The 14722-nt window shown below is 37.5% G+C and overlaps 1 protein-coding gene and 2 long non-coding RNA genes across 4 annotated transcripts; all 3 read right to left on the bottom strand.

The window, feature by feature from the left end:
- Positions 1 to 1680: 1680 nt before the first annotated feature.
- LOC138900802 (uncharacterized) lies at positions 1681 to 3250 on the bottom strand. The gene is made up of 2 exons (XR_011412081.1): positions 2865 to 3250; positions 1681 to 2177 (listed from the first exon to the last, which is right to left on the bottom strand). It is a non-coding gene; the product is annotated as an uncharacterized lncRNA (long non-coding RNA).
- A 3697-nt stretch (positions 3251 to 6947) lies between these two features.
- Positions 6948 to 8187, bottom strand: LOC104086994 (uncharacterized). The gene is made up of 2 exons (XR_011412082.1): positions 8133 to 8187; positions 6948 to 7444 (listed from the first exon to the last, which is right to left on the bottom strand). It is a non-coding gene; the product is annotated as an uncharacterized lncRNA (long non-coding RNA).
- Positions 8188 to 9583: 1396 nt separating this feature from the next.
- On the bottom strand, positions 9584 to 14334 carry LOC108942885 (uncharacterized). Of its 2 annotated transcripts, none has more exons than XR_011412080.1 (3): positions 13216 to 14334; positions 10768 to 12716; positions 9584 to 10080 (listed from the first exon to the last, which is right to left on the bottom strand). XR_011412080.1 is itself a non-coding variant. In XM_070188378.1 (3 exons), the coding sequence occupies exons 1-2, from the start codon at positions 14023 to 14025 to the stop codon at positions 12543 to 12545; spliced, it is 576 nt and encodes a 191-aa protein (XP_070044479.1). In that variant the 5' UTR covers positions 14026 to 14309; the 3' UTR covers positions 9584 to 10080; positions 10768 to 12542. The 2 variants fall into 2 exon arrangements, 1 of the variants encoding a protein (XP_070044479.1); XM_070188378.1 differs by having other exon boundaries at positions 13624 to 14309.
- Positions 14335 to 14722: the final 388 nt, after the last annotated feature.

The raw sequence follows: 14722 nt of genomic DNA, 5'->3' as shown, positions 1-14722 counted from the left end.
AATTTTTAATTCATTTGATAATATAAACCAGCCTCAACATGATTTTTAATATGATTTATAGTCAAATTTCTTCAACACATAGAGAGCAGATAGCTAACAATAAGTTATTCAACTTTTCAGTTTTATGGGACGGACCAAGTCACAATCCCCTAGCATATGCGTCACCTCCAAAACAATCACATTATACAAAAATTCGGGGTGTCATACCCTCAGGACCAGATTTAAAACTATTACTTACTTTAAACCGTAAAATTCTTTTACCCTGCAATGTCTTTCCTCGTGAATTGGCCTCCAAATGCCTCGAATCTATCCATAAATAATTCGATTCAGTCAATAAAATTTATTGAAATTAATTACATAAGAAAATACTAATTTTCCATAAATATTCGAAATTTAGCTCAAAACTCACCCGTGGGGCCCACGCCACGGAACCCGATAAAAGTTATAAAATCCGAAATTCCATTCAACCACGAGTCTAACCATACCAATTTTACAAAAATCCGGTCTCAACTCGACCCTCAAATCTTCAATTTAAACCAAGAGGGTTTTCTAAATGTTTCAACTTAGTTCACCCATTAAATGATGAATTCAAAAACATAATCATGGAAATTAATTAAAACTGGATAAGAATCACTTACCCCAAACACCCACGCAAGAATCTCTCTAAAAATCGCCTTCTACCGAGCTCCCAATTTGATTTTGTGTTATGAACACAAAAACCCCGTTTTGGAACTTTTAATTCTGCGAAGAAATTCCTTCATCGCGTTCACGACCATATCTTCGCGTTCGCGAAGCACAAAAAAATGTGCTGCCAAGATTCCTTCTTCGTGTTCACGATATCCTCATCGCGTTCGTGATGCCGTCCTACCTCTGCCCTTCGCGTTCGCGAGACACGAGCCGCATTCGCGAAGGCTTAACGCCAGGCAGGCCTCCAACTCTCTTTCCTCTTCGCGTTCGCGTCTGTCCACTCGCGCTCGCGTAGGCTTTCCCTAGCTCCCTTCTTCACGTTCGCGTCTTCTTCATCGCGTTCGCGATGGGCAAATCCCAGCCATCCAAAATCCTTCTTCGCGAACGTCGCGTTCGCAAAGAACAATACCAGATATCAGTTCCAGCAGTTGCAAAACAAGGAAAAATGATCTGAAACCGTCACGGAACTCACCCGACACCTCAACCAAATATACCAACAAGTCCTAAAACATCATATGAACTTAGTCGAGTTTTCAAATCACGTCCGACAACATTAAAAACACGAATCACAAATAGATGCAACCCTAATGAACTTTGAAACTTCCAATCTCTACAAACGACGCTGAAACCTATCAAATCACGTCCGATTGACCTCAAATTTTGCACACAAGTCATAAATGACATAACGAACCTATTAAAATTTTCAGAATCAGATTTCAACCCTGATATCAAAAAGTCATCCCCCCGTCAAACTTCCCAAAATTTTAGTTTCGGCATTTCAAGCCCAATTCCACTACGGACTTTCCAAATAATTTTTCGGACACGCTCCTAAGTTCATAACCACCATACAGAGCTATTGAAATCATCAGAATTAAATTCCGAGATCGTTTACACATAAGTCAATATGCGGTCAACTATTTCAACTTAAGCTTCCAACATGAAAATTCATCCTTCCAAGCTAACTCCAAAATACCTTAAACCCAAACCCGACAATTCACACAAGTCATAATACCTCGTAGGAAGTTATTCAAGATTTCAAATAGTTGAAAGGAGCATAAATGCTCCAAACGACCAGTCGGGTCGTTACACACAAAGGATTAAAGTGCCACACTTATTTAAAGTGTAACAAAAGGCTACTAAAAGCGAGTTAGAGCACAACATTAGCTACACTTTTAAGAAAGGCAACAACTTTATTATGTGCGACACTGAATTAATCCTTTCCTTTATTCTCTAATTAGTTATCCATTATCTCTTCTTCAAGCAAAGTTGCAGCCAAAGTTTTTGCTTCCTCAGCCAAAGTTTCAGCTCCAGTTTAGTCATCTTCTCATCAAATACACATGGCTTATAGCCAATGCACCTTCTGAGGATTTTGCTACATTTTCCATCAGTAAATGCCTCGCTGATACATGCTTTTCTGCATGGTGGTTTGGTAATGCATATTCCAGGGAATGTATTGCTTTCTGCTTTGCAAGTACTCTGAGCTTGCACCTCTACAATCATTCAAATAGCGCTTATAAGTACATCTAACAGAAAGACCACACTTGAAATATTTATGAGTTATTTAACTCATACACACTAACAGTAATAATTTACAGTATTAGCTCTCTCCCAAAAGATATTTATAGGTAACGCTCCATAAAAAATGAAAAAAATATGGCGAGCGGAATGTTATCACATATAACAGAGACATGATAATGTAAAGAAATATGATAATTATAGTATTAGGTCTCTCCCAAAAGATATATTCAGGTAACGCTCCATAAAAATTAAAATAAATAAGGCAAGTGGAATATTACCACATATAACAGAGACATGATAGTGTAAAGAAATATTACACTATTAGTACACTAGCGGAGTGTATAAGTTAAACTTGTCAAACAAATTTAACTTGGAAAACTGATAAGAAAATTATAATTTTTAATTCATTTGATAAAATAAACCAGCCTCAACATGATTTTTAATATGATTTACAGTCAAATTTCTTCAACACATAGAGAGCATATAGCTAACAACAAGTTATTCAACTTTTCAGTTTTATGGGACGGACCAAGTCACAATTCCCTAGGTGCATACACACACGCCCGTCACCCAGCATATGCATCACCTCCAAAACAATCACATTATACAAAAATTCGGGGTGCCATACCCTTAGGACCAGATTTAAAACTATAACTTACCTTAAACCGTGAAATTCTTTTACCCTGCAATGTCTTTCCTCGTGAATTGGCCTCCAAACGCCTCGAATCTATCCACAAATAATTCGATTCAGTCAATAAAATTTATTGAAATTAATTACATAAGAAAATACTAATTTTCCATAAATATTCGAAATTTAGCTCAAAACTCACCCGTGGGGCCCACGCCTCGGAACCCGACAAAAGTTATAAAATCCGAAATCCCATTCAACCACGAGTCTAACCATACCAAGTTTACAAAAATCCGGCCTCAACTCGACCCTCAAATCTTCAATTTAAACCAAGAGGGTTTTCTAAATTTTTCAACCTAGTTCACCCATTAAATGATGAATTCAAAAACATAATCATGAAAATTAATCAAAACTGGATAAGAATCACTTACCCCAAACACCCAAGAATTTCTCCAAAAATCGCCTTCTACCGAGCTCCCAATTTGATTTTGTGTTATGAACTCAAAAACCCCGTTTTGGAACTTTTAATTCTGCCCAGAAATTCCTTCATCGCATTCGCGACCATAGCTTCGCGTTCGCGAAGCACAAAAAAATGTGCTGCCAAGATTCCTTCTTCGTGTTCGCGATATCCTCATCGTGTTCGTGATGCCTTCCTACCTCTGCCCTTCGCGTTCGCGAGATACGAGCCGCATTCGTGAAGGCTTAACGCCAGGCAGGCCTCCAACTCCCTTTCCTCTTCACGTTCGCTTCTGTCCACTCGCGCTCGCGTAGTCTTTCCCCAGCTCCCTTCTTCGCGTTCGCGTCTTCTTCATCGCGTTCGCGATGGGAAAATCCCAGCCATCCAAAATCCTTCTTCGCGAACGCATGATACCCTTCGCGTTCGCAAAGAACAATACCAGATATCAGTTCCAGCAGTTGCAAAACAAGGAAAAATGATCTGAAACCGTCACGGAACTCACCCGACACCTCAACCAAATATACCAACAAGTCCTAAAACATCATATGAACTTAGTCGAGTTTTCAAATCACGTCCGACAACATTAAAAACACGAATCACAAATAGATGCAACCCTAATGAACTTTGAAACTTCCAATCTCTACAAACGACGCTGAAACCTATCAAATCACGTCCGATTGACCTCAAATTTTGCACACAAGTCATAAATGACATAACGAACCTATTAAAATTTTCAGAATCAGATTTCAACCCTGATATCAAAAAGTCATCCCCCCGTCAAACTTCCCAAAATTTTAGTTTCGGCATTTCAAGCCCAATTCCACTACGGACTTCCAAATAATTTTTCGGACACGTTCCTAAGTTCATAACCACCATACAGAGCTATTGAAATCATCAGAATTAAATTCCGAGATCGTTTACACATAAGTCAATATGCGGTCAACTATTTCAACTTAAGCTTCCTACATGAAAATTCATCCTTCCAAGCTAACTCCAAAATACCTTAAACCCAAAACCGACAATTCACACAAGTCATAATACCTCGTAGAAAGTTATTCAAGATTTCAAATAGTTGAAAGGAGCATAAATGCTCCAAACGACCAGTCGGGTCGTTACACACAAAGGATTAAAGTGCCACACTTATTTAAAGTGTAACAAAATGCTACTAAAAGCGAGTTAGAGCACAACATTAGCTACACTTTTAAGAAAGGCAACAACTTTATTATGTGCGACACTGAATTAATCCTTTCCTCTATTCTCTAATTAGTTATCCATTATCTCTTCTTCAAGCAAAGTTGCAGCCAAAGTTTTTGCTTCCTCAGCCAAAGTTTCAGCTCCAGTTTAGTCATCTTCTCATCAAATACACATGGCTTATAGCCAATGCACCTTCTGAGGATTTTGCTACATTTTCCATCAGTAAATGGCTCGCTGATACATGCTTTTCTGCATGGTGGTTTGGTAATGCATATTCCAGGGAATGTATTGCTTTCTGCTTTGCAAGTACTCTGAGCTTGCACCTCTACGATCATTCAAATAGCGCTTATAAGTACATCTAACAGAAAGACCACACTTGAAATATTTATGAGTTATTTAACTCATACACACTAACAGTAATAATTTACAGTATTAGCTCTCTCCCAAAAGATATTTATAGGTAACGCTCCATAAAAAATGAAAAAAATAAGGCGAGCGGAATGTTATCATATATAACAGAGACATGATAATGTAAAGAAATATGATAATTATAGTATTAGGTCTCTCCCAAAAGATATATTCAGGTAACACTCCATAAAAATTAAAATAAATAAGGCAAGTGGAATATTACCTCATATAACAGAGACATGATAGGTTAAAGAAATATTACACTATTAGTACACTAGCGGAGTGTATAAGTTAAACTTGTCAAACAAATTTAACTTGGAAAACTGATAAGAAAATTATAATTTTTAATTCATTTGATAATATAAACCAGCCTCAACATGATTTTTAATATGATTTACAGTCAAATTTCTTCAACACATAGAGAGCATATAGCTAACAACAAGTTATTTAACTTTTTAGTTTTATGGGACGGACCAAATCACAATCCCCTAGGTGCATGCCCACACGCCCGTCACCCAGCAGATGCATCACCTCCAAAACAATCACATTATACAAAAATTCGGGGTGCCATACCCTCAGGACCAGATTTAAAACTATAACTTACCTTAAACCGTGAAATTCTTTTACTCTGCAATGTCTTTCCTCGTGAATTGGCCTCCAAACGCCTCGAATCTATCCACAAATAATTTGATTCAGTCAATAAAATTTATTGAAATTAATTCCATAAGAAAATACTAATTTTCCATAAATATTCGAAATTTAGCTCAAAACTCACCTGTGGGGCCCACGCCTCGGAACCCGACAAAAGTTATAAAATCCGAAATCCCATTCAACCACGAGTCTAACCATACCAAGTTTACAAAAATCCGTCCTCAACTCGACCCTCAAATCTTCAATTTAAACCAAGAGGGTTTTCTAAATTTTTCAACCTAGTTCACCCATTAAATGATGAATTCAAAAACATAATCATGGAAATTAATCAAAACTGGATAAGAATCACTTATCCCAAACACCCACACAAGAATCTATCCAAAAATTGCCTTCTACCGAGCTCCCAATTTGATTTTGTGTTATGAACTCAAAAACCCCGTTTTGGAACTTTTAATTCTGCCCAGAAATTCCTTCATCGCGTTCGCGACCATAGCTTCGCGTTCGCGAAGCACAAAAAAATGTGCTGCCAAGATTCCTTCTTCGTGTTCGCGATATCCTCATCGCGTTCGTGATGCCTTCCTACCTCTGCCCTTCGCGTTCGCGAGACACGAGCCGCATTCGCGAAGGCTTAACGCCAGGCAGGCCTCCAACTCCCTTTCCTCTTCACGTTCGCTTCTGTCCACTCGCGCTCCGTAGTCTTTCCCCAGCTCCCTTCTTCGCGTTCGCGTCTTCTTCATCGCGTTCGCGATGGGAAAATCCCAGCCATCCAAAATCCTTCTTCGCGAACGCGTGATACCCTTCGCGTTCGCAAAGAACAATACCAGATATCAGTTCCAGCAGTTGCAAAACAAGGAAAAATGATCTGAAACCGTCACGGAACTCACCCGACACCTCAACCAAATATACCTACAAGTCCTAAAACATCATATGAACTTAGTCGAGTTTTCAAATCACGTCCGACAACATTAGAAACATTAATCACAAATAGATGCAACGCTAATGAACTTTGAAACTTTCAATCTCTACAAACGACGCTGAAACCTATCAAATCACGTCCGATTGACCTCAAATTTTGCACACAAGTCATAAATGACATAACGAACCTATTAAAATTTTCAGAATCAGATTTCAACCCTGATATCAAAAAGTCATCCCCCCGTCAAACTTCCCAAAATTTTAGTTTCGGCATTTCAAGCCCAATTCCACTACGGACTTCCAAATAATTTTTCGGACACGCTCCTAAGTTCATAACCACCATACAGAGCTATTGAAATCATCAGAATTAAATTCCGAGATCGTTTACACATAAGTCAATATGCGGTCAACTATTTCAACTTAAGCTTCCAACATGAAAATTCATCCTTCCAAGCTAACTCCAAAATACCTTAAACCCAAAACCGACAATTCACACAAGTCATAATACCTCGTAGGAAGTTATTCAAGATTTCAAATAGTTGAAAGGAGCATAAATGCTCCAAACGACCAGTCGGGTCGTTACACACAAAGGATTAAAGTGCCACACTTATTTAAAGTGTAACAAAAGGCTACTAAAAGCGAGTTAGAGCACAACATTAGCTACACTTTTAAGAAAGGCAACAACTTTATTATGTGCGACACTGAATTAATCCTTTCCTCTATTCTCTAATTAGTTATCCATTATCTCTTCTTCAAGCAAAGTTGCAGCCAAAGTTTTTGCTTCCTCAGCCAAAGTTTCAGCTCCAGTTTAGTCATCTTCTCATCAAATACACATGGCTTATAGCCAATGCACCTTCTGAGGATTTTGCTACATTTTCCATCAGTAAATGCCTCGCTGATACATGCTTTTCTGCATGGTGGTTTGGTAATGCATATTCCAGGGAATGTATTGCTTTCTGCTTTGCAAGTACTCTGAGCTTGCACCTCTACAATCATTCAAATAGCGCTTATAAGTACATCTAACAGAAAGACCACACTTGAAATATTTATGAGTTATTTAACTCATACACACTAACAGTAATAATTTACAGTATTAGCTCTCTCCCAAAAGATATTTATAGGTAACGCTCCATAAAAAATGAAAAAAAATAAGGCGAGCGGAATGTTATCACATATAACAGAGACATGATAATGTAAAGAAATATGATAATTATAGTATTAGGTCTCTCCCAAAAGATATATTCAGGTAACGCTCCATAAAAATTAAAATAAATAAGGCAAGTGGAATATTACCACATATAACAGAGACATGATAGTGTAAAGAAATATTACACTATTAGTACACTAGCGGAGTGTATAAGTTAAACTTGTCAAACAAATTTAACTTGGAAAACTGATAAGAAAATTATAATTTTTAATTCATTTGATAAAATAAACCAGCCTCAACATGATTTTTAATATGATTTACAGTCAAATTTCTTCAACACATAGAGAGCATATAGCTAACAACAAGTTATTCAACTTTTCAGTTTTATGGGACGGACCAAGTCACAATCCCCTAGGTGCATGCACACACGCCCGTCACCCAGCATATGCGTCACCTCCAAAACAATCACATTATACAAAAATTCGGGGTGTCATACCCTTAGGACCAGATTTAAAACTATAACTTACCTTAAACCGTGAAATTCTTTTACCCTGCAATGTCTTTCCTCGTGAATTGGCCTCCAAATGCCTCGAATCTATCCACAAATAATTCGATTCAGTCAATAAAATTTATTGAAATTAATTACATAAGAAAATACTAATTTTCCATAAATATTCGAAATTTAGCTCAAAACTCACTCGTGGGGCCCACGCCTCGGAACCCGACAAAAGTTATAAAATCCGAAATCCCATTCAACCACGAGTCTAACCATACCAAGTTTACAAAAATCCGGCCTCAACTCAACCCTCAATTCTCAATTTAAACCAAGAGGGTTTTCTAAATTTTTCAACCTAGTTCACCCATTAAATGATGAATTCAAAAACATAATCATGGAAATTAATCAAAACTGGATAAGAATCACTTAGCCCAAACACCCACGCAAGAATCTCTCCAAAAATCGCCTTCTACCGAGCTCCCAATTTGATTTTGTGTTATGAACTCAAAAACCCCGTTTTGGAACTTTTAATTCTGCCCAGAAATTCCTTCATCGCGTTCGCGACCATAGCTTCGCGTTCGCGAAGCACAAAAAAATGTGCTGCCAAGATTCCTTCTTCGTGTTCGCGATATCCTCATCGCGTTCGTGATGCCTTCCTACCTCTGCCCTTCGCGTTCGCGAGACACGAGCCGCATTCGCGAAGGCTTAACGCCAGGCAGGCCTCCAACTCCCTTTCCTCTTCACGTTCGCTTCTGTCCACTCGCGCTCGCGTAGTCTTTCCCCAGCTCCCTTCTTCGCGTTCGCGTCTTCTTCATCGCGTTCGCGATGGGAAAATCCCAGCCATCCAAAATCCTTCTTCGCGAACGCGTGATACCCTTCGCGTTCGCAAAGAACAATACCAGATATCAGTTCCAGCAGTTGCAAAACAAGGAAAAATGATCTGAAACCGTCACGGAACTCACCCGACACCTCAACCAAATATACCAACAAGTCCTAAAACATCATATGAACTTAGTCGAGTTTTCAAATCACGTCCGACATCATTAAAAACACGAATCACAAATAGATGCAACCCTAATGAACTTTGAAACTTTCAATCTCTACAAACGACGCTGAAACCTATCAAATCACGTCCGATTGACCTCAAATTTTGCACACAAGTCATAAATGACATAACGAACCTATTAAAATTTTCAGAATCAGATTTCAACCCTGATATCAAAAAGTCATCCCCCCGTCAAACTTCCCAAAATTTTAGTTTCGGCATTTCAAGCCCAATTCCACTACGGACTTCCAAATAATTTTTCGGACACGCTCCTAAGTTCATAACCACCATACAGAGCTATTGAAATCATCAGAATTAAATTCCGAGATCGTTTACACATAAGTCAATATGCGGTCAACTATTTCAACTTAAGCTTCCAACATGAAAATTCATCCTTCCAAGCTAACTCCAAAATACCTTAAACCCAAAACCGACAATTCACACAAGTCATAATACCTCGTAGGAAGTTATTCAAGATTTCAAATAGTTGAAAGGAGCATAAATGCTCCAAACGACCAGTCGGGTCGTTACACACAAAGGATTAAAGTGCCACACTTATTTAAAGTGTAACAAAAGGCTACTAAAAGCGAGTTAGAGCACAACATTAGCTACACTTTTAAGAAAGGCAACAACTTTATTATGTGCGACACTGAATTAATCCTTTCCTCTATTCTCTAATTAGTTATCCATTATCTCTTCTTCAAGCAAAGTTGCAGCCAAAGTTTTTGCTTCCTCAGCCAAAGTTTCAGCTCCAGTTTAGTCATCTTCTCATCAAATACACATGGCTTATAGCCAATGCACCTTCTGAGGATTTTGCTACATTTTCCATCAGTAAATGCCTCGCTGATACATGCTTTTCTGCATGGTGGTTTGGTAATGCATATTCCAGGGAATGTATTGCTTTCTGCTTTGCAAGTACTCTGAGCTTGCACCTCTACAATCATTCAAATAGCGCTTATAAGTACATCTAACAGAAAGACCACACTTGAAATATTTATGAGTTATTTAACTCATACACACTAACAGTAATAATTTACAGTATTAGCTCTCTCCCAAAAGATATTTATAGGTAACGCTCCATAAAAAATGAAAAAAATAAGGCGAGCGGAATGTTATCACATATAACAGAGACATGATAATGTAAAGAAATATGATAATTATAGTATTAGGTCTCTCCCAAAAGATATATTCAGGTAACGCTCCATAAAAATTAAAATAAATAAGGCAAGTGGAATATTACCACATATAACAGAGACATGATAGTGTAAAGAAATATTACACTATTAGTACACTAGCGGAGTGTATAAGTTAAACTTGTCAAACAAATTTAACTTGGAAAACTGATAAGAAAATTATAATTTTTAATTCATTTGATAATATAAACCAGCCTCAACATGATTTTTAATATGATTTACAGTCAAATTTCTTCAACACATAGAGAGCATATAGCTAACAACAAGTTATTCAACTTTTTAGTTTTATGGGACGGACCAAATCACAATCCCCTAGGTGCATGCCCACACGCCCGTCACCCAGCATATGCATCACCTCCAAAACAATCACATTATACAAAAATTCGGGGTGCCATACCCTCAGGACCAGATTTAAAACTATAACTTACCTTAAACCGTGAAATTCTTTTACCCTGCAATGTCTTTCCTCGTGAATTGGCCTCCAAACGCCTCGAATCTATCCACAAATAATTTGATTCAGTCAATAAAATTTATTGAAATTAATTCCATAAGAAAATACTAATTTTCCATAAATATTCGAAATTTAGCTCAAAACTCACCTGTGGGGCCCACGCCTCGGAACCCGACAAAAGTTATAAAATCCGAAATCCCATTCAACCACGAGTCTAACCATACCAAGTTTACAAAAATCCGGCCTCAACTCGACCCTCAAATCTTCAATTTAAACCAAGAGGGTTTTCTAAATTTTTCAACCTAGTTCACCCATTAAATGATGAATTCAAAAACATAATCATGGAAATTAATCAAAACTGGATAAGAATCACTTACCCCAAACACCCACGCAAGAATCTCTCCAAAAATCGCCTTCTACCGAGCTCCCAATTTGATTTTGTGTTATGAACTCAAAAACCCCGTTTTGGAACTTTTAATTCTGCCCAGAAATTCCTTCATCGCGTTCGCGACCATAGCTTCGCGTTCGCGAAGCACAAAAAAATGTGCTGCCAAGATTCCTTCTTCGTGTTCGCGATATCCTCATCGCGTTCGTGATGCCTTCCTACCTCTGCCCTTCGCGTTCGCGAGACACGAGCCGCATTCGCGAAGGCTTAACGCCAGGCAGGCCTCCAACTCCCTTTCCTCTTCACGTTCGCTTCTGTCCACTCGCGCTCGCGTAGTCTTTCCCCAGCTCCCTTCTTCGCGTTCGCGTCTTCTTCATCGCGTTCGCGATGGGAAAATCCCAGCCATCCAAAATCCTTCTTCGCGAACGCGTGATACCCTTCGCGTTCGCAAAGAACAATACCAGATATCAGTTCCAGCAGTTGCAAAACAAGGAAAAATGATCTGAAACCGTCACGGAACTCACGCGACACCTCAACCAAATATACCAACAAGTCCTAAAACATCATATGAACTTAGTCGAGTTTTCAAATCACGTCCGACAACATTAAAAACACGAATCACAAATAGATGCAACCCTAATGAACTTTGAAACTTCCAATCTCTACAAACGACGCTGAAACCTATCAAATCACGTCCGATTGACCTCAAATTTTGCACACAAGTCATAAATGACATAACGAACCTATTAAAATTTTCAGAATCAGATTTCAACCCTGATATCAAAAAGTCATCCCCCCGTCAAACTTCCCAAAATTTTAGTTTCGGCATTTCAAGCCCAATTCCACTACGGACTTCCAAATAATTTTTCGGACACGCTCCTAAGTTCATAACCACCATACAGAGCTATTGAAATCATCAGAATTAAATTCCGAGATCGTTTACACATAAGTCAATATGCGGTCAACTATTTCAACTTAAGCTTCCAACATGAAAATTCATCCTTCCAAGCTAACTCCAAAATACCTTAAACCCAAAACCGACAATTCACACAAGTCATAATACCTCGTAGGAAGTTATTCAAGATTTCAAATAGTTGAAAGGAGCATAAATGCTCCAAACGACCAGTCGGGTCGTTACACACAAAGGATTAAAGTGCCACACTTATTTAAAGTGTAACAAAAGGCTACTAAAAGCGAGTTAGAGCACAACATTAGCTACACTTTTAAGAAAGGCAACAACTTTATTATGTGCGACATTGAATTAATCCTTTCCTCTATTCTCTAATTAGTTATCCATTATCTCTTCTTCAAGCAAAGTTGCAGCCAAAGTTTTTGCTTCCTCAGCCAAAGTTTCAGCTCCAGTTTAGTCATCTTCTCATCAAATACACATGGCTTATAGCCAATGCACCTTCTGAGGATTTTGCTACATTTTCCATCAGTAAATGCCTCGCTGATACATGCTTTTCTGCATGGTGGTTTGGTAATGCATATTCCAGGGAATGTATTGCTTTCTGCTTTGCAAGTACTCTGAGCTTGCACCTCTACAATCATTCAAATAGCGCTTATAAGTACATCTAACAGAAAGACCACACTTGAAATATTTATGAGTTATTTAACTCATACACACTAACAGTAATAATTTACAGTATTAGCTCTCTCCCAAAAGATATTTATAGGTAACGCTCCATAAAAAATGAAAAAAATAAGGCGAGCAGAATGTTATCACATATAACAGAGACATGATAATGTAAAGAAATATGATAATTATAGTATTAGGTCTCTCCCAAAAGATATATTCAGGTAACGCTCCATAAAAATTAAAATAAATAAGGCAAGTGGAATATTACCACATACAACAGAGACATGATAGTGTAAAGAAATATTACACTATTAGTACACTAGCGGAGTGTATAAGTTAAACTTGTCAAACAAATTTAACTTGGAAAACTGATAAGAAAATTATAATTTTTAATTCAGTTGATAATATAAACCAGAGTTAGGTCTCGAAATCTGATTTTGGGGCTGTGGAGGAGTTTGTACCTCAGGAGTTTTCTGCTGCATATTTGGGGGAATCACAGATTGATCATCAATTTTTGGGGCTGGTTCTTGCAGATTCTTCCGACGATCACTTTCCCGAGAATCAAGTGAAGCTTGGGGGTTGCTTGGTTCACCTAACTAGTTATCAGAAGTGGCTTTGGTATTTTGTCGAACTGTTGGTGAGCTTAATTGCACTAAGTCACCTTTTTGCAATGCTGTGGAAATTGGCTCGATGTTTTTTTGGTTTGATAGGTGGGAGACAATCTCCTGATTGCTAGGGGTCGTTTGGTATTATTTTTGTGGCAGCTGATTTACCAGAGCACTATGCCCGACCAGTTGTTGGAGGACTGGAGTGTGCAACTGAACATGGTGATCAATTGCTATGTTAGACTGGTTTGAAACTTGACTTACCTGTTCTTTATGTGTCGTAGAAGAGTTTTCCATCAGAGATGGTGTAAACTTTGGCCCAGAAGTGGAGACTTCATTTCGTCGAACACTTGGAGGGTTCAAACTGTCTGTGGACTTTGATTGCAAAATTGAAGCAGTTGGTTGGCATCCATGAGCAATTGGAACTTCCAACGTGATCTCCTCTTCGATTCTAGCTAAATGATACCGATTGTTTTCATTTTGGATGGCTGGAGTTCCGTCTCCGTCCACTTCAATGTCATCGGCGTTTCGCAGAAGGTCGGAGGTGATGATTTTGACGGTGGAATTGGCTGAATTTTGGTGAGTATTTGCGTCTTGAGGTGTAGAAAAAACTCTTTGGTGTGGAATTTCGTTTTTGGTATTATTACCCACACGATGTGCAGACATAATCCATGTCAAACAATGATTTGAATTATTTGAATTATGTGCAAATAATCTTAAAATTAAACCTTCTATATAAAAATTATAAATAATTAATTAATATTAATTAAGAAGCACGACATAAAACCATTTTTCAAATCTCATAGTGCGTAATATATTTTATTTTTATATATCCGTAATAACCCAACCCTAAATTTTTGACACTTGTATTATATTTTACGGTCAATATTAAGGAATACTAAACAAGTAACGTTGTGATCTGTCTTGTTTGAATACGTTAAATTATATTATTTTTAACAAAATTATTACTACGAATTTATTTTTGTATCTCAAAGTCTTATCCTTCTACATTTTTAGACATATATTTTTTCTCTTTATTGTTCATTTTTCTCTTTACTTAATATTGTTATACTGTAATGTGATCTTTTATTCGCTTATAAATTGACTTAATGTCTTGCTTATTACCCTTTTAAAAAAATCTATGGGTGGATCAATATATAGATAACAATATAGATATAGATACAAATATACTTATAAAAATAAATATAAATATAAATATAGATATACAAATTAGATTTGTCTAAGAACTATTTAGATTATGTATAAGATTTATTCAACTACTTCCATTAATTATGTTTCCATTTATAATTTTTAATTATTAATGTTATCTTAAAATTGCCAAGTGGCTTCATTTTAGCTTGCA

This window comes from Nicotiana tomentosiformis, chromosome 11 (assembly GCF_000390325.3).
Source record: "Nicotiana tomentosiformis chromosome 11, ASM39032v3, whole genome shotgun sequence".
Lineage (NCBI taxonomy): Eukaryota > Viridiplantae > Streptophyta > Magnoliopsida > Solanales > Solanaceae > Nicotiana > Nicotiana tomentosiformis.
Note: the sequence above shows the minus strand (reverse complement) of the source record. Positions and strands in the feature narration are given on the sequence as shown.

Excerpts from the sequence above, each read along its gene's own strand:
- LOC108942885 (XM_070188378.1), bottom strand. The coding sequence starts at position 14,025 with ATGTCTGCACATCGTGTGGGTAATAATACCAAAAACGAAATTCCACAC. Across the intron at positions 12,717-13,623 it reads CTACGACACATAAAGAACAG|AGGTGCAAGCTCAGAGTACT; the intron begins GTAAGTCAAGTT and ends GAATGATTGTAG.